Source organism: Xiphias gladius, chromosome 22 (genome assembly GCF_016859285.1).
Source record: "Xiphias gladius isolate SHS-SW01 ecotype Sanya breed wild chromosome 22, ASM1685928v1, whole genome shotgun sequence".
NCBI lineage: Eukaryota > Metazoa > Chordata > Actinopteri > Istiophoriformes > Xiphiidae > Xiphias > Xiphias gladius.
The window spans coordinates 5930630-5951905 of NC_053421.1; the positions used below are offsets into that span (position 1 = coordinate 5930630).

General features: G+C 41.1%; 1 protein-coding gene across 1 annotated transcript in view; it reads left to right on the forward strand.

Moving 5' to 3' along the window:
- Positions 1 to 2718: 2718 nt before the first annotated feature.
- The window catches only part of LOC120784495 (protein spire homolog 1-like), a 39597-nt gene continuing 21039 nt past the window's right edge, over positions 2719 to 21276 (forward strand). Inside the window, exons 1-3 of the mRNA XM_040118355.1 lie at positions 2719 to 3070; positions 7267 to 7295; positions 19180 to 19416. Coding sequence (XP_039974289.1) covers positions 2719 to 3070; positions 7267 to 7295; positions 19180 to 19416 — 618 coding nt within the window. The remainder of the gene's footprint in view (positions 3071 to 7266; positions 7296 to 19179; positions 19417 to 21276) is intronic.

Here is a 21276-nt window from a genome sequence, read left to right on the forward strand (position 1 = left end):
CTGCTTTGATGTTTGACTGTGCAGAGTATGAATGTGACATGATGTGAAGGTCATATGGAGATGTTCATGTGAGAGAAGTGAACATGAGACCTATAGCAGCGTCTGTGTGTTGCAGTAAAAAGTGTTTCTCTGTGAAGCCTCATGACGACTCATGATCATTCATAGAGCCACCGGCAATTTCGAGGAGACTTCCTCTTTGAGCAGAAATCCCTTGGAATATACATAGCCGCAGCCGAAAAATGCTTAAGTTCCACCATGGAAGAGACCTGCTGCATATACCAACGGAAGAAGGCACCAAACATACACCTTAAATGAGGCCCCTCCCTGAAATTTGAATGTGTTGGAAGTGTTTTGGTGCAAATACATACACACTCCACTCTGGGCAGCTGCTTAATAAAGTGTAACAAGCACTTCATTAGAAACACCATACTAATACAGTGCCTCCCTTTTCTCTCAAAACAAGCTCTGTTCTTCGTGGCATGGATTCCACAAGAAGTCCGGGAAGTTTACTCGCCAACATTGCCTCATATTTTGTGAACGGATCATATGTTTTGTATATAAAATCTCATTCCGAAAAGCAACTAGTAGGTATAGCTGTTAAATAAAGTGGAATAACAAGTCGTTTCACTCGAAAATGCAATGCAGTATTAGTATAAAGTAGCATCAAATGGAAAAACTCTAAAGTAAAGTGAAGTGAAGTGGAGTACAAGTACCTCAAAACTCCTTAAGTACAGTAAATGAGTAAATGTACTTTTTGGTATACTTCCACCACTGTATACATGTGTGTCTGTACTTTATGTATGTTGCACTTGCAGCTGGCTTTTAGTAATACAGGAGATCCGCACACTGTAGTTTTAGCTCCCTGTAAAAATTTTAGAGAACAAAGTTTGGACGTATCTTTGTCGGGCTTTTGCCATTTGACAAGTCACGTATAGACATAAATGCGCTTGTCCCTCCAGTGTTTGTATTCTGCATAATTAGGAGTCAGTCAGTGCAGAGCTGTGTAACACTGCCTGAATCTACCTCCGGGGATGAACTAGGCCAACCGCCACAATAAAAATAGAACAATACAGAAGAAAATTGTTAAGAGCCCTGCAATGCTACACCAGTGTTTTCAGTTGTGGCTGATTGGACCTCTGTGCGGGTTGACGATAGAGCCGTACTGTGAATTATGTGATGCCACCAATCTCAAAACACCTATAAGAGTGATAAAAGTGGCTGTTGGTCTACCTTAACTACAGAGAGAGAGAGAGAGAGAGAGAGAGAGATGTGAATCAACATGCCTGCTGTGTCCTAATCACAAGACTCATCAGGCAAATAAGTGAAAAGACCTGTTTGGGTGGACCATGGCTGTGTAAGGCTTTGAGTATCAGACCAAAAGAAAGTAATGCGAGACATGAATACAACCTCAAGTGAAAAACAGTGAACGTTTTTGAAAAGATAAACCAGCCAAATAATTGATATAAAACCCAATCATACAAAAATGAATAAATAAGAAATAACACAACAGAGATGAAATAGGACTTTATGCAACCTGAAGGAATTTCTTGTGGTGAATATGATCAATACATATAATAAAAATAATACTACAAAATACTATATTACTATAGTCTCATATACTATATAAGACATATGGTAAAATAAAATAGCCTACATCAAAAACTAGAAGAAGAAAGAAGAAAAAAAAGCAGAAAAATATAAAAAGAGGAGGAGCAAAGTGCAAACTAAGGGGCTTCACATTAAGCAGTATATTTACTGTGTCACAAAATACAAGCAGTCAATAAACTGTACAGAAAGGTGCATCCGTGTTGCTACGGGACAATGTTAAGAAAAATGAAAATACAGCATGAAAACACATGTGAATTATAAATAAAAAAAACCTACAAGCCAATAATTCACTAATAAGCTTTAAAAGATTCAAGTCAAATACATTATAGAGACACGAGAGTCTGGAGTTGAACAGTAATGTTTCCTGTAATGGTCATTGTACTCATGGCTGGGTTGACCAGGGCAAAAGTTCACTGGGGGCCAGTCTGCATTGTGTATGTACCCTGTAAGACCCTCAAGTTCCCCTCAGTTACCAGCTACTAGTATGTGGGGAGAGGGACAGAGGGATCCCCTCTGAGACACGGCGGTGTGACCAGGTCCTAATGCAGAACTCACATCGATTTATATTGCATTCGTGATCACCACCTCAAAACACCTGCCAGTGAGCCTGGGGATTGCTGTGCATGGCTGGGAATCCAGCTCTGCCTCCAGCAAAACAAATGTACGTGGTGCGAGGGAGCCCCGCGGAATGGGAAAAGGGGGAGCATGCGTCGATGCTCGACCGGTCTTTTCATCAACCCATCTCTGAGAAGCCAGGGAAATAGATGTGTGTGTGTGTGTGTGTGTGTGTGTGAGACGGAGAGAGGGAGAGAGAGAGAGAGATCATGTGATGAAGGAATGATCCTGGCTCGCTGTGTTCGGATGTGAGTCACACACACACACACACACACACACACATTAACACACGAACGCACACCGTCGTGTGACTGCTGGTATCGAACGCCGAACGAGGCGTCGGGGCGGGCGGGGAAAACAAGCACCGGCGAGCCGCTAGACTGCCCCTGCTTCCCGGGGAACAGGAGGGAAGCGTCAATGCCTCCAGCTCTCCTCTCGCACACCGGCCCGGACCTGTTCTCGTCGTCGGGCCTCCTGCACTGAGATAATGAGAGGATGGCCGAGCGGCGATCCGGGGACCACGGAGGGCTGACGGATGCTGCTGCAGCGACCCGCCGGGACGAGCAGCAGCATCAGCAGACGATGAATTCGGCGGAGGAAGCGGGAGCGGAGGACCTGCCTTTGGCGGAGATACTGGGGCTGTATAACCAGCCCATCAATGAGGAGCAGGCGTGGGCGGTGTGTTACCAGTGCTGCAGGACGCTGGCGAAGGGACACCGGGGCAGGAGGAGCCCCTCCGCCGCCCCCGGAGCATCACCGGCGGCGGCTCCGAGGAGGATATCCGGACCGGGGGATGTTAGGATACAGAGAGACGGGTCCGTGAGGGTGGAACCGCAGGGCTGCGAAGGTAAAATGTTATGTAAGACCGAGGATGCCTGAAGCTGCTCGGATCTAGGCCAGGCCATCACTTGCGTTCCCGATAGCGGGGCTGAGGTGTTGTAGAGGACCGTAACTCGCAGACCTCAAATGAATTCCAGGACAAGTCATGCTAAGAAAATGACATGGCAGCAACACGTGTGTATAAACCCCAGCATGAATCAATGAGGGAAATTACAGTGGTGCCACAGTGCAATAATGTCACTATATATCCAATGAATATGTTACACGTTTCTCCTGATCAGGTGCTTAGTTCACATGTCCCGATTACTTGGTAATCTGCAGCCAGTAGTTAAGGCTCCACTGCACTTTGACCTGGCCGCTGGTAACCAAAGGGTTTATCTCCTCTCCGCGCAGACACCGCCGCTGCTTTCACTCTCGCGGCTCCCCGTCCCTGTCGGGTTTCCACGGAATTGTTTCACCGTTTTCCCATCGCCGAAAGGCGTGTGTGTGCGTGCGTGTGTGTGTGTGTGTGTGTGTGTGTGCGTGCGTGCGTGTGTGTGTCACGCGGTGCCATCTTTTATTCACAGCCCCCCAGCCTGTCCGCCACCCTATACAGCTCATTCGGTCCAGTCCGGTGGCAGCCCGTGATGGCACGGCGACATGTGGGCGCCGACTGGGTCGAGGCGTGAGCTGCTCGCGGCGGCTGGAGGCTTAAGCGTTGATGGGCCATCCCCGGACCAGTGCCCCGCTCCCGCCCCCTCTCCTTCATCTTTGATGGCTCCTAACCGCCTGCGACGTGGGAGCCTCCGTTGACCACAGCTACAATGAAGGAGGCGCGATAAAAAAAAAAAAAAATTAAAAAAATGAGGAGAAGTCAGGAGGAAGAGGCAAGAGCCCTGCCTTGAAAATACCCGAGAGGGGGGGGGGGCTGAAAATGTCCCTGTAAGGATTTACAGTGTGTCCTTGGGGCTGTGTAGCCCTATTATGGTGACTTCACTGTACTTTACGGTAATTATAAACTCATATGGGAGAGGGTTAGAGTGTGTCTGTGGTATTGGTCATTTTTTTAAGACCGGGTCAACCAGGATTCAACACAGCAGATGACCCCGTACGCCTCGGGATGTGTGCGCTCGCACGGTCAGCGGGTGTGTCTCCGAACAATAAGAGCAAACACATTAGAGTTTTCCCGTCGGGCCCATCGAGGGGCAGAGCCCATCTGTCTGGCCACCTGAGGGGCCCCGAGGGGTGGGCTCTGGGCAGCCCGCGCCGGTGGGGAGCACACGACGCCGGGGCACTGCCGTCTCAACGTCGTGGCCTCCGAGCCGACAAATGCACCGCGCGCTCTGTCTGATCCACTTTCAAGAGCGGACCTGAGAGGCACAGCTGTGGCGAGGATGCCGGTTGTGGCCTGCAGGTCTATACGCTCAGAATGAACGGGGCTATTTTTAGGAGCTTGGACGCTACCATCGGAGGGGGGGGGGTAAGGGGCTTTTATTCCTCCGCTGCTCATGCAATGTCCCATCATGCAAAATGTATATAGAATGTGTTGAACTGTCAAGGTTTAGCATGTTTTTTTTGTCGTTTGTATTTGCAGTCTGAGCAAATATATGTCAGATTTGGTTTTTCTCAACATTGCGTTGGGGTTGTCATGTGACTATTCCACAGATGAACATATTGTCAGCACCAGCTTTCTTTCATGTCAAACACTAAATCTGACCGTGTTTGATGTGGGATGCTCAGTCTTTCACGAGGTACACAGGCGAGGTGGAATCCATGATCCTAGCCCGATCACCCACTCTGAACCAGTCACAAACTGGGTAGATAACGACCAGGTATTGAGACGACTAAAACGTGGATCATGCAGGAGGAACTGCTTACCATTATCAGTCAGAGGTCCCTAATATTTTGTACATCAGTGGTTCCCAACCTGTAAATGTAGCCCCTGGTCCCCACTGGGCCTGTCAAGTGCCCCTTCATTAACAATATCAACCAATAAGGTTAAATACATTAACCTGGATGTTATTTAACACTATTCAATATATAAAAGTGGTTAGTATCATAATTTGTTTTTCATACAGTTGAACTGTCAATCTTTAGGTCAGATTGATCCAGTTTGCATCTGGGCTACTACCAGTCAGAGTAGCAGCTGGATGTTTCAACCCTCTATCCCTTACTTTTATCTATCGTTTTTTTACCCATTACTTTTGACTACGTTTTAGCTATTTGACCATTTATCCATTACTTCAAGCTATTTCAACCACGTGTCATTTACTCTAAGCAATCTATCTCCGCTTGCTTGCTAATCACAAACTCTTAATAACAATACATAATGTTCAGTGTACAATCTTTCCACGTACCTCCTCAGAACTCAGAATCACTGCTGTGTCTTCGGACAATTCCAAGTAATTTGGTGAATGTTTTGCAAGCGCTTAAATCCGTGTAACCATACAAATGGTTACAGTTTTCAGGGTAATTTGTTGGTTTAATTTCCACTTATTTGTGCAGTTCAACAAATGTTCTCTCTTCTTGATTCATGCGCTTAGATAGACAAAGTCACTGATGTAAATAATCAGATAAATCCGTGGCCAGAGTTTTAAGGATTTAGGATTTCTGAAGCTCTCATCTGCTAAATTGACTTAAGTTAAATCCAGAGATGGTTAGTTTTAGACCCCGTAGTCGTTCACTTAGTTTTATTTTATTCAGCAGTTTACATGGCTCCCATTATATCTGAATACATCATAAGAAAGCAGGACACTTTTATGAACCTTGGTAAATGTTTTCGTGTCATGCCTAGAGAGTGATAAATACAAGTACACAGACACACACACACACACACACACACACACACACACACACACACACACACACACACACACACACACACACACACACATCTGCACCATACAGCTGCTTGGCATTCAAATCTGCTGATGCAAATTAAGGTCATGAGATGATGTCAGAGCTATTGTGATGTTGCATTGCTGCTTGTTAAAATACAAAACAGCCATTTGTTGAGAGGTTCATCTGTCAGCAGGCTGTTTGTTCATGAAGTAAAAGCTGGGCTGATGTAGCCTGGAGAAACATTAAAGTGGGTCTCCTCTTGAAGGGAGTACATTCATGCATCATGGCTTCTTGGGAGGAGCTTTGTCATCATCGGTCACATGCTACGTCGACTTCAAAATTGATTAGAAAAGAAACAGAGCTTTTATTAAAACTACACTAGTGTTCTGTATAAGATACAGGAAAAAAAGAGAATGTACAAGCATAGAAAGCATATCAGTAGCATATCAAAGATCCCTTTTGACGGTCTTAAAATGATATAACAGTTTTTGTCAGAGAATATCAGCGTTTGACATAATCACATTTTCTTTTCTCACCGGCTTTCAGAAGACCTTGTGAAAATATTTTGACAGCGGGTTGTCGAACTCAGATTTCTCTTGATGAATCGCTCACTTAGTTTGCTCAGCAACTGTTCCCATTTGTAAATGTGGCTCACTTGAACATGTGTTTTTACCTATGCTGCAGCTTTAAAAAGTAATTAGTAATAATTGCCAGCTTCTCTTCAATTTAATCTACACTATGTAAGTGGTTCCAGAACTACAGGGCCAGGACTACCCAAGGTGTTGAAATATAAATCTGAGGGTTTAACAGGATAGGGAAACAACTAGACTTTTCCTATAAATTATGTTCTTTTTTTTGGACTTTTTTCCAATCTTTTCTTTTTAGGTGAAATACATAATCTCCATTTGATTACTGCTCTGTGACCCAGTCGTTGGAGGATTTTGGCCACCTGAAGGAATAACTTTGGATGGAATTACCTTAGAAACGAACATCACTCTTTAGACATATTACCTGTAATAAGGGGTCTCAATGGGCGTTGTGCTCTGCTTTAAAGGGCAACAAGCCCAAAAAGTTGGGACCAACTGTTCTGTGTGACTGTGTCACAAATGCCCTATACGTGTTCAACACTTATGTCAGTGTACATCTCCCTGAGATTTAGACATTGTTAGATGGAGCGAAAGCACTGCATGACCTTTGACATGAAGGGCTCAGAGGGACACACTGTGTGTGCTTGAGTCCTGCCAGTCATACATTAAGTATATATATACATGTAACTGAACAACCTTACGTATGTGTCTTACATGTGTTTACGTTTGTAAGCTGCTTTATGCATGGGCATACATCTGCTGCATATCCTAACACTACTTTCTTTTTTCTCTGCAGGTAAATACAGCCTTTGCACAACAACAGAGGTGAGTAACTCCAACGTAATTCAGTTTTAGTTATTGTATTTCATCATCACATGCTGAGAGAGATTTGACCAATATTATGAGGCCATGTTATGGAAATATATTATCAAAGTACCTGCTATGGGTGAGGGAGGAAATAAGAGCAATATGAAGGAAATGGTATTGTGCACATTATGTTTGGGAAAACCAGGATTCTAAACCAGAACGTTTTCAGTTTTTTTCAGTGTTTACGCCATTTTGTTGATCTGCAACCGATTTTCTAGGTGGGAAAAAAGCAAACAGTATGCATGTTAAAAATTAGTATTTTGGTCACATGAAGGAATTACATGGGTGTAATTAGTTTTGCAACATTGTCTGCAAAGTTTTTGTTGATTACCTCAAAAACCTCAGAAATGCAGGCTGGGAAACGCCATTGTTTCTGGAAAGGAACTAATCAGTCAGTTAACAAGATATTTATGAAGGGAGATAAGTGGTTGTACGAAAAGATAATGACAGGCTTGACTAAAATAATGGCATTACTCCTTTTTAAATATTTACGTTCCACAGTTGATTATATTAGCTAGTTACAAAAAGAGAGGTGGCCTTTCACAACTACAGAGATAGCATTTAGACTAGAGTGGCCATTCTGCAGGATATAATCCAAGTGCAACCAGTGTCAGATATTGCTGTGGATGAAACTGTCATAAATCAGTGGTTTATGATGTGTTAATCCTGCAAAGCAGTTGCTGTGGCCCCCCCACTGTTTAATCTAATAGCTTTAAAGGCCCAGTGTGTAGGATTTAGTGGCATCTAGTAGTGAGGTTGCAGATTGCAACCAACTAAATACCCCTCCCCTCACCCCTCCCTTCCCAAGCGTGTAAGAGAATATACGGTGGCCTTCAGGTAACATAAAAAACGCGAAAGGCCCTCTCTAGAGCCACTGTTTTGTTTGTCCGTTCTGGGTTACTGTAGAAACATGGCAGTGCAACACGGAAGGCTCCGTTGAAGAGGACCTGCTCCCTATTTAGATATAAAGGGCTCATTTTAAGAAAACGAGAACACAACGATTATTAGTTTCAGGTGATTATACACTAATGAAAACATAATTGTGATATTATATTCCATTTCTGCCAAAAGATCTTCCTAAATCCCTCATAATGGTCCTTTAAAAAATGAAAGAAGTTCAAGTTTATTTTTTCTAATAAGTGCCTGGTTCCGCTGTAAGCTTTAGACACAACATCACACAGAAAAAAACTTCAGTGCAACAAAATCACTTCCAGACAGTAAGTCTCCGATGCAAGGTGCTGATGCAGAGTTTGTGGCATGTTTGCTAACATCTTGATGTCATGACTGACAAGGGCCCATGGACTGCCATTTTTCTAATCAACAATATATGTGATATATATGTAATACTAACCACTTTTATATATCACTCCTTTTATACTCTGAAGCAATTTGTACAGAGCCAGGCTAGAAGTTTCTCCCTACCTCCAGTCTCTATCCTAACATAAGCTATCGCATCCAACACTACCATGCATCCATGAAAGGACTGGAGACTACATTCAAAGATGGCGTCCCATTCATTACTATGAATGGGCACATACTCTGAAAAGCCTCCACCATGTTCCCATGAGGGCTTCCTCATGTTTCTGCATTTTTGGGTCCATTGGGTTTTCTGTTCTAAACTTATAGTGTCAAACCCATGCCCAGGACTAAATAACCCTGATGACATCATTAGAGTTATTTTCACAGGCTTGACAAAACTCCTTCAGAGCTACACAATATATTATAAAACATGAGTAAGCTAATCTTGATGTGTAAAATCGGTGCACTGCCCCTTTAAAACACAGAGCCCACGGAACAACTATGGCACTTACAGTACTCTGTTTGCCACAAGCAGGGTATCCGTAAATAGCTGACTGCTGGTTTTACATTTAGAGGGCTTTAGAGAGAAATGTTGTCAGTGCCGAAGACGCTTTCCTTGCATGTGTCCCAGCCTCCCATCTTTCAGCTTGTGCCTTCAAGCCAGTCTTTTTCTCCATCAGCCCCAGAGCTCCCAGCTGGCTTCTCTGATTGACTGGTTAGAAATGTCACACAGCAAGACCTCCTGTTTGATGAGGAGAAGTTTCAGACCTAATTAAAGGGCTATATACAATATTTCCTCCTCCACATAATCTCTCCGCACTATCATCATCTGCTGTGATAATAGCTTGTTTTTTTTGTTTTTTTTTAGCATTTCTGCTTTTGGTTTTTAGAAATCTTCTAGATCAAATCATTGATCGGCTTCAGGGATCTTCTTGGTGTTGAGCTGACAAACGGTTTTAGTATGAAAGTATTGCGTGTGTGTGTGATGTTGCGCATTGACTGGGGATCTATTCCCAGTTCATTAGAGACAGTGTGCAGTAGTTTTCAGGGAGTTCTGGAGTTGAATTGCTGTGTAACATAAGCTGCGATAACAGAAGGACAGTCAGTGAAAAACTCAAGCACACACACACACACACACACACACACACACACACACACACACACACACACACACACACACACACACACACACACACACACACACACACACACACACACACACAGTTGGCTGTAGAGGCAGAGAATGTGAAACTGTATAGACAAATCCCTTCTAAGCAGCTTTGCACTAGAAATGAGTTCTCACAATACAGTGTGCTACAGACTGGCTGACAAAACTACTGGCAAGTTTTTCGAGCTGCGTGATGCTTGACAGCATTAAATCCTGCAGCAGAGGCATTCTGTTACCATACAGTGTGGAATTAGCTCAAAGCTGAATGAACAGGAACACATGTGTAGTCATAGCGGACACACGTTATCTGCACGTGGTTTCAAACAGCATGAACGGCAAATGATGCGACTGTGAATGTCAGATGATGCTGTTTTCAGCAGAGCCAATGAACCAAACTCCTGGCACAGCATGCGAAAGCATCAGGTTCGTTGCTCGGTAATCACTACAGCTAAATTCACTGGAATTCACTGATATTTGGTAGCGGTTTTGTGTGTAATTACTCAAATGCGACAATTTTATTCTTCACCAGAACATTACTCCTCTTTGTCCTCTGGTTAGAAGTTTGTAGATGACCCCTGGACCCATTCTAGCGAGACCACCTGGTCCTGTGATGTGGTGTAACCTCAGAAATTGGTGGATTATGCTTCATCACATTCCCCTCTTTCAAAGTTTAACTTCGCATGCTCTGTGCTCCCGTAATGGCTTAGAAGTTTGGAGAGGGATTAGGGTTTAACATCACATTTAGGGTTTAATGTAAACAGAAAATTCACTCAGGTGTTATGAATGTTTGGTAGAGGGCTTTTCTCATCTGAGATAATGTTCGTTTGCCATTATGATTCCTATAGGGTTTGCATGTGCATGAATAAAGAGAAATAGAGAGCATTAGAGCTAAAAGTAAACTGAAAAGGTGGAAAAATGTATTTGCTTTGATTCAAGTGTTCTTTCTGTTCTGCATGTGACGTTATGTGGGTGCTACGTGTACCCAGAGCAGCCGCGCTCAGTCATATGACAGTCAGAGGTCACAGCAGTAGAGTCAGGCATAAGAATCTGAGAAAGGAATTTCCTCTGTGTTTCTTTGCGTCTAAGAGGACAAACCCAAGCATTTTCCCTGTTACAGTGTTACAGTCAACTTAAAATATGATGCCGTATGATTATGGGAATGTTCTTACATGAACAGGTTCCACAAGCGTACTTTCGGTCTTCATTGTTCAGCAAATTCTTTGCTTTCAACTGATGATGAACACAGGACAGATTGGTTTTACTCTAGCCTCTTTCCCTAGTCATGTTATTAATTAATTTGTCAGACATTGCTTTGTGACTTCTCCATTCCTTTGTATTGTTCCTTCAGTTTTTATAAGGTCTTACTACTAAATATATCCAATCTGGAGGATGGACCTGCCACACATTTTGACAGACAGGACAGATTACAGGAAATGTAGTTTTAATAAACCACAAGATTTCAAATTTACAAAGTTCATTCCTGAGTTCACACGGTGCAAGAGATTTAATAAATAATGTGAAGAGGAGATGGGAGACCTTTTTTGAACTGAACAGGACACACTACCATGGCTTTCAAGTATCAGTGATTTCATTTCTAGTTGTCATGGTTTTGTTATATCATGTGGAGTGTATCCCCTATAAAATTGATCTGCATTATACACTTGAGTGGGATGCGATTTGAGCTGGCTTCTACATTCCAAACAGTTTTTTTTTTTTTTCTATTTTTTTGATGGGGGGCAGTGACATTCTGGAGTCAGTTATAGTTATTGTTACTATAAGGCAAATAGCCTCATGGTATGGAAGTCACTTGCCCCATCGTCTTGTTGCTTTTACAAATCTGTTTGTGTACAGATTATATTCACCATGTAGACATGAGAGTGGTACCAATCTTCTACTGTAACTCTTGGCCAAAAAGCAAATAAGCATATTTTCCAATACGTTGAACTTACCTTCAAAGAAATAGATGCAACTTAAAATGGAAGCTAAGATAAAGACTCCATTTATTCTTTTATGAGTTTTAGCTTCAGTTTATTTCAGTTTATTGACCTGGCTCAATGTGGGTTGTGAATAACTTACTATATCTTCATGAGGAAGAGACTATGAAAGACTAAACTGCTCGTTGGTGTCGCATTTAGAAACCAAGTTGTGTTTTGAAGAATTCAAATGAAATTAAACCAGATGGACTGGCACTGATCGTCGATTCCAGCTCTTATTGTCAAAAATGTAATAGATAATATTTTGTAATAATTTAATTCATTACATAAAAGCTTAAACGGACTGTAATCTACAGAAGGCAGGTAATATGTTTGTTGCTGTTCCTTTTTTTTTTTTTTTTAGTAATGTCCCACTTAGTGCAGTTCCCTTTCACTTTCACTTCCATTACATCATTTCTAAAGAGGAAAAATAAATGTTTTAAATCCCCACATTGTTTCTACAAACCTTTAATTCTAACCAGTTTGTGCTGATTGTGGTCATTCTCTACAGGTTGGCTAACAATGATAGATTGAAGGCTTTTGCATCCAAGAGAGATCGAACAGGTTTCGGTTAGTGTTTAGTTAACAACAGGCTCTGTTGTTTGGTCTGTGAAAATCACACAAAGCTAAATTACTTAAACTAATTTGATTCACAATGTGTAACAGCTGGTGTCTTCGTCTGAGTCCACAAAGTATGCCTTGCCGACCATAAAACCCCATTGCCAAATCTCTAGGCCTCTTTACTGCCGTGTGTGATCCTCCCTGACCTTCTTTAGTAAGACAACGTCACAAACTTGTTTCTGTCTCAGCCCATCATTCATTCATGGATTGACTTCTCCCATCTCTCTCATTGAACTTGCGACATGTTCCAAAGCTGGATTTGATCTTGTGCATCAGTATCTAGTGCTGTAACAATGAGCTGATTAATTGATTCGTTGAGTGACAGAAAATTAATCAGCAAAAATGTATGAATCTTTGAAGTAGGATTCGAAATTATTATCTGTTTATCATTTTTCATTGATTATATTTAGGTTTTCAAATGCTGGTTGGCCCAAAACACACACACACACACACACACACACACACACACACACACACACACACACACACACACACACAAACAAACAAAAAATTTCATTTAAAGGAACAGTTCAACATTTTGAAAAATAAGCATACTCACTTTTGTGAGTAAGATGAAAACAGCAATACGACTCAGATATCTGTCAGGTCAATATCGAGCTGCAGTCTTATCATCAAAATCATTTCCAGCCAAGAAATAGTCTGGTGTCTAACAGACTGTAAATCCACACATTGTTCTTTTTACATTTTGGTTTATGTATGGATCAAATAAACAAGATATAGCATGTTAATTAGTGAGCTTTAGAAGTGTGGGTAGGGTGAGATTGTTATCTTTGGACAGAGCCAATCCAGCTGTTTCCCCATATTTCCTGGTTCCCCCTTTATATACCTACAGACAGGAGATCACGGTAATGAGCTTTTCATCTCACTCTCAGCACGAAAACATAAAGATAATTCCCAAAATGTCAAACCATTCCTTTAGAGATGTCACTTTGGACTCTGGCAAATGGCAATGGACATTTTTCTTTTCTTTCTAACATTTTATAGACTACATGGTTGATCGATTGTGAATCAATAAACCGTTACCTTTCCAGTTATTTCTTCATTTTTCTTTCAGGTTCTACTAATTACAAGTCCAAAACTTGTAATAAGTCCATTAGTTACCCAATAGATGAGAAAACAACAATGAAACAAACTAAACCGAAAAATTTCTAACTGCCATGTGTCATAGCTTCGGGGGTCACTTTTTAAAGCTAGTTCAGTGTTATTGCTTCTTTAGCTGAGACAATGAATGTATGTAGTAAGTATATGTTATTGCTGCTCATCTTCTGAGATGGCCCCGAGGATGGCCAATAATGGGACCCTGGGTAGATGAAGGCTGAATATTTTGTCAAGTGATTCAAACATCTCCTTCCAGAAGTTTGCCAAGAGAAGGCATTTCCAAAATATATGAGTATTGTTTGCAGATTCTTCTCCACAATTTTTTTTGAAAGGATGTGAGGGGTTCTAAAGAATGTTAGCTTTTTTCCACCGGTTTTCTCAATAGTATTGTGACTTTATTAATCTCTGAGGAGATGTTTTCCTAAACCTCCTCACTAATTTCTAATTCCAGCTCCCTTTCCCATCTTTGTTTAATATGGAGGGTGTTTTCTTGCTTCACACTAGACAGTGGTCTATATGGATTTGATACTCTTTGTGTGCCTTCTCTCTTGAATCTTTATCAAACATTGTTCAGTAGGGGAGTCAGATTTCTTAAGGCTATTATATCCCACGTCTAGTTTTAGGGGTATAAAAGCTTTTGATGAGCAATACTTGACAACACCAATACATCCCTATACTTTGCCATATATAACTTATCTAAAGCTTGTGGTATAGTGGTGCCCCGGTATATTATACCTTCCTTAAGCCATTTGAATGAGAATGATGCTCTCATCTGGTGTGTGATAAGGGAAACTGTTAACTTTCATTGATATTCTGAAAAAAATTGCCCAGGCTTTGCTTGATGCACTGTTATATTGGACTTAACACCGTAAAAAACTGTATGTTGTAAACAGTGAATGCATGGTTGCAGAAACCTGGCCATATTAACCATGAGGACCCAGATGTTCTCAGCTAGGACGAAGGCTAGATGCATGGTCGTAGATTTAGTAGGGACATTTCCCTTCCAGTGTCAAGGTGTTGTTGAATTGTCGCCACCAATATTTTTACCGATCTAAAACGATCTTGCCATTTTAAGTCTACATAGTATGACATCTACGTAGAGCTGCCAGGTTTGTGTGATTTCTGCAAAACGTTGGGTACTACGACAAAGAGTGAAAGAGTGGGATATATCGACTATGATCTGGCAACCCTCGATCTCAAACTGTATTATGCATTGTTGACTAGCTGTAGCCTGGCAGTAGTAGTTGTGGCTAATATTTACTATTTAATGCCAGTTTAGTGCCAGTTATTTTGGTCATTAAGACATGAACATTATTTATAAGGTAAATTAGCCACAGCTTATCCAGCTAATTTGTTTGTTAACGTCAGGCATAATTTTATTCAGAAAATCCTGTCAGCACCAACCTGAGCAGCACAGAGACACATAGACAGGTGGCCGCTGATGTTATAGTGAAAGGTCTTTTTTAAGAGCTGAATGAAAAATATAACAGGATAAAGTTTTTGACATGATTTAACGATGGGTTTGAACCTAGCTGCGGCTCTGTCATGAGACTCAGATCAACAAACTGAAAGAAGGACAGAGCCACAGAATCTCAGGAGAGATTTGAAAATGGCTTACAGCAGATAGTTGGTTCAGACAGAGTCGCACACTAGCTAGAGTTTTATACATTTATTTTCTTGTAAAATTCTCTTGAAAATCCTTCAAATATCAATTTTAAAAATACATTTGGTCTCAGATTTACATTAATTGAAATGATGTGAAAAATCTCTTTTGAAAACATAACACAAGTCTGGTTTCAGGTAAGTTAAATCAGCCAATACATATTATATAAAGTAAACTTTTTGCAGAGTCAGGCTCTTTATGTGTGTCTGCACATGTGTATAGGAATGAAAAAAGTCCTTACCAAAAATAAAACCAAACCTACTATGCCCTTTGCTAGATGTTACATGTAATCTTGTCAACATAACGCTCTGTTGTCAAATCATATCCTGCTGGCGTGCGGTCCTAATACCTGAGGTCATGTAATACAGTTATTGTTGAATGTTGTAGTGACATCCAACCTCGACTGGATCAGAAACTGACACTGGAACATGACATTCATGTGTCCCCTTATGAATGACCCTGCCCCTCAGGGACAGTAGATAGTAGACCTGTAGGTGGATGCTAGATGGATTGGGCTGAAGGTGGCGGTGAAAGACCCTGAATATGATATAGTGTCATCTTTGTGTGTAACTGAGGAAGAATTTTATGCCAGCCAGCAGGTGGATAACTAAGCAAAAGTACAACTGCATTTGTGAGAGTTCCCTCATGGCACAGGTATCCAATGCCGTCACATTTGTACTTCTGTTTCAACAAGATGTGGCTTCAAACCTAACCTGTCTTATCATGAATCCACATTCATTGAGACAAACTTCAATTCAGGTGAGGCTACAAGGTATTTGCAGGACAACAGTGATTAAGTGGCTTTGGGGAAAATGTAAAAACATTTCCCCGTTGTGACAATGGTTTTTATTTTGTCCTCTTGACCAGCTTGCCTCCGCTCCGTGACAAGAATGCTGAAATTTCAGCCAGGCTGTTTGATCTTGCTGTTGCCCTGTGATCATCTCCTTTGGTTAACGTCTTCATCCTCTTCCCCCTTTTTTTTTTTTTTCATCACCCCACCCCTTCCTCTATTCCATCCCATCATTCTGCTTGGTCGCCCGGAGGCCTGGGAACCAGTCAGGGAGATTTTAAAGAAGAATGGGGACATGTTTGTCTCGGCCTTCATGTTCAGATGTCACACAGTCACAGGGACTGAGTTCAGTCATGGTTTACAGTGAATTAATTGTGAAGAATGTGTAAGAAATGACTCCATTGGGCTCTTTCAGACAGCAGCAACGTAGACAGGATTCTGTTTTATGCCTTTTTGTCATGAATTATTAGAATAGTAATGTGAAAATGAAAGCATGGTGCGTAGTTTTATTACAACATTAAGAGTGTTATAATCAGGGGTAAATGGAAGTATGCGCAATGTGATTTTTTTTTTAACAAAATGGAAAATGAGTTAATAGCTGACTTGGGTCAACAATCCTCAGCAACATAAAAAGTCCACTTCCAATAATGGTTCTTGACTTGTTCAGTGGATGAGCAAGCACACAAACGAATACATGCAAACACATGGTATTGAAGGAGCAACTAATGATTATTTTCATTGTTGATTACTCTGTTGATTATTTTCATCATTAATTATTGAATCATTCAATTTATGCATTCTCTAGTAAACTAGTGAAAAATGCTTAACCCAGCTTCCCAGAATCAAAGTTATGGTTTAAAATGTTTTGTTTTGTCTGACCCAAAGTCCTGAACCCAAATCTACAGTATTTCATTTACTTTCATACATGACAAAGAAAAACAACAAGTCCTCACATTTGAAAAGCTGGTCCCAGAATTCTTGCTGAAAAATGGCTTAAATTATTAATTGATAAACACAGTAATTGCAGATTAATTTTCTTTCTATTGACTAATTGGGTAATTGCGGCAGCTCTACAGGGTCCCTGTATAGTACATGCCAATTGTAAAATACAAATAAACACAGAACAAAAATAAAAATACAATGCAGAATTCTTGTACTTGTATGTGCAGGAAGACATACTGTATATGGAACAAAATTAATACTTTGAGTTGACCCTGCCCCCCCTTGCACCACCAAGTAAAATCGATAAATACATTTATAATCATCCTTTGATGGTCCAGATTCCTAGTTGATATCTATTTTAAAGGATGACGAGTCAAGCAACTGTGAATTAGTTAGAAAAAAGGTTTATCGTTTATGTTCTAATATAAATTTATAAAGACTTGAGACTTCTCCTTTGGCAGTTTGCTTAAAGATTTGACCAGTGATTTGATCAAACACGCCTCATTCTAAAGTGAAAATCTAAAGTGAAATTTTGTCGAAGTCATCTGCTGCAGCCTTCATCTTTTTGCTGATTAGATACTGTTTTGTCCCTCTTGAAGGTGCGACCTGTTTAGATAGACAGTAAGAGCTGCAGATAAGAAACCGGAGCTTGAAAAACCACATACCTAACACATAAAACCATTAGCTGCTGGGCAGGGCAGCACAATCAATATCTGTCACATTTTCTACAACATGTGCGACTGACTGCTGAGGAGTTTCTCAGTGATAGCCTGAGGTTATAGCAGGTCCCTGGAGGAGTGTGTTTGCTTGTGTGGACTTTGTGTGTGTGTGTGTGTGTGTGTGTCTGCATGGTGTCATATATCAGTGGCTGTGGTGTAGCTCAAACAAAGAGGTAGCATTCAGCCGTTCCCCCCTGAGGAAGCCCAGCTCTTACGCACTGACGGGGGAGAGGAGGGCTGATCTCTCATATGACTCCTCCTCCCTCCATGAGTGACCATTGATCTGCCCTTGATCTTCATGTCTGCACACATACACTCAAACCCACACACACACACACCCTGCTGGTGTGATTCTGTTTCTTGCTCACCTTGACCTCTCTGATCCATTCAGCGACTCTCAGCATCTCATTCACTGCCTCTTTTTTCTGTCTCCTGATACATTTCTGTCACTGATCCTTATATTTCTCCCCCCATTCTACATCCCCTCATTCCCCCTTTCTCGCAGTTTCTTTTCTGTCAGTGGTTTATACACAGTCTCCCTCCTTCTTAGTCTTTTCTCTGTGCTCAGGGCTGCAGAATAATCCCCTGTGTGATTTCCCACTCTTGTCTTTTGTCTTGGCTTTGGCACTGCTGCCTTTATCCACCATGACTCTCCAATTCCAGTGCAGACTCAGTGCTACAACTGAGTGCAGCATCTCCTGACGTACTTGCACCTATGGAATAACATTTGTGTTTCAACATTTTTGGCGTATTTTCCACAAATCAGTACAGTGTGTGTATCAACCTATAATAGCCACCTTTCAAGTCAACAAGGTTGACTTGTTGATGCTAAAACTTTTGGTGAGATTATTTTAAGAGAGGATATGTTCAGTCTCTCTCTAGGATCAATCTTAGTCACTAAACAAATGGCAAGTGACATGTATAATGTGATGATTTTATTGTTTTCCTTCGTGCGTCAGTTAATCACAAGATCTACTATCAGTAATCTGCTCCCTGGGTCAGCCTGTCCAAAGGCAGTGAGTGAGTGTGTTTGCGTGCGTTTATGAATGGTGGAGGGAGCGCAATCGTCAAAGGCTGGGTCATGAGGTCACCACATTACAGCTGTTCAGCTTAGGCTTGGCACATAAAATAGGGTCATATTACATATCAAAGACACAAATCCATATTTCTTTTTATTTTCAAGCCGATGAACAGCAGAACAATGCACAAAGCAAGAGAAAGGATGTGTTGTTCACAAATTTATGTATTGTTGGCTTTAATATTCCTTACATCCATTTTTATCATCAGACACCACTTATTTAGATAGAATTTGTAAAACCTATGTGCTTTGGAAGTTATTAACATGGTTAGATCTACAGAGGGAAGTAGCATAATGTTCATAGACAAAAGAACATGCAAGCGGGCATATAATTATCAGCTTTTAATAATTACAAATGGAGGTGACACCTGCAGAAATGTGTGTGTAATATACAAAACTAACTCAATCTGTACAAACATGAGTGTAGATCATGTTAAGAAATTTTTTGGTTGTCTCTTGTTCTCTCTCAGGTGATCGAGTCTTTAGGCATCATGATCTACAAGGCTCTGGACTATGGGCTAAAGGAGAATGAGGAGAGGGAGCTCAGCCCTCCTCTGGAGCAGCTCATCGACCACATGACCAACATGGCTGAGGCCACACGGGACGCTTGCCCCGACGAAGGTTATGAGGCCACAGAGGAAGAGGACGAGGCAGAGGATGACCCTGACGGCATCTCCAGTGTATACGGCTACAGAGATATCCTCAAGGTAGGTGCAGTAGCTGAAGAAGTGACTGTGGTTTACTTTTCTGCTGTTGTCTAGCCACTGGTGGTAATTTATGGTTCAGATAACTAGCCTGTCATTTTGACGGACTCCAAACAAATAATTGTTTCTATTGCTGGAAATGTAAAAGACATCAGATCATCATGTTGTTGTGCCAAGAGCTAAGAAACCAAATTTAAAGCTGCACTAATCAATAATTTTTATATGAACAATGGATCAAATGACTTTGTGTAATGTGAAGTCAGTGTGTAGCTCATAGTGATGAACCGTCAGTCTTTAAGCTCAGTGTTTTGCTTTTACATCCCTCAACTTGACAGCAACATGCAGCTGTTTTCAGTGAAAAACCCTGACAAACTCAATGTACACTGCCTGCCTGACACGAGACAGAAAACAAGCTGGTGAACATAGTGGAGCATTTAGTAGCTTGAGGGCCAGATATTTCGCTCGGGAGTTGATAGAGACCAAAACTGAGCTAAAATGAGAGTGGATGTTTGCTTGCCAGAAACACGCCTGCAAATGAATGCTAATGTTGCTCCATATTTGCTGGGTGTGGTAACAGGAAATATCATGTTAACCATACCGACTTAATAAGACCATAATACTGTATGTCAAATATGTGTTACTTTTAGCTTGTTTTCAAATTCAGCCTCCAAGTAGCCAACAGAAACTGATTAATGCAACTTTAAATGTGAAGCTTTTGATTACTGAGCATACAGTAGGTTGAATGAGAATTGAGAACTAGAACGTTAATCAGATTCTACACAGTATATTTCTGCATCCAATCCCATCTGATCAATTTTACCAAAAAATCGTATATAATCAAGCATGAAATATGAAACTGAACCATATTAAGACATGTTACAGTCCTTATTGACATATTTTTCAACTACAACAACTGTGAGGAGTCTGAATACATAGATTCCAGTATAAAGTACTGTACTTCCATCCTTTATTTACTGTAAATTAAAGTACCAATGCAGCAGTTTAAAATGACCCCGTCACAAGTAAATACCCTGCATCTATATTTTGTTTATGTAAAAGTTCCAAAGTATTACCAGCAGCTTTAAATAGAAGTACACATTAGGCAGAATGGCTCCATTTAGAATGTTATATTGGCATATTATTTGTGTTATTGGATTATTAATACTGACATGTTAACTTGTAAGCATTTGAATGTTTTAGCTGTTTGAGGTTGAGCTCATTTTTAATACTTTAAATAATGTTGAGTATTTATTACGTAACAAAGTATCATATATAGTGATTTCATCATATGTTTTAGATAAAAATGTTAATTTGAAAAGTAACTAATAAATTTAGCTGTCGAATAAATATTTTTCTGTAATGTTGTGGAGCACAAGGATAGAGTAGCTTTAAATGGAAATAGAGTTGCTGAGGAACCATTATCCACTTAGGGATTCCAGAAACAGAGGTTGACAGGAAAAATTGTGTGTGAGAAAATGGAAATGTTAAACCTGGCTCTGAATGCTGAACTCTGAACCAGCCTCATCCTTGCTAGGAGTCATGCGTCTCTCTCGTCTAATGGAGCAGAGAGTCACTGTGTCAGTCCTCACATGGCCTCATACTGTTCACATAATGATCACATACCCAGTCACACACACAAATACACACCAACACTGCTCTCTAAGGAGACGTATCAGAGCAGTGTGGCAGTCTGGCGGGCCCATTGGCTAGCAAGCTGTCAGTTTCAATTGTTGTCTCTGTATTTTTCCCCTCAGTCCATTCACTCTCTGTGCTCCCTCAGTTTACCTTTTGTCCTACTGTACTGCCCTTAGTTGACATAGAACACACTATTAATTGTTTTTAACTTAGTGCCACATATTTAGT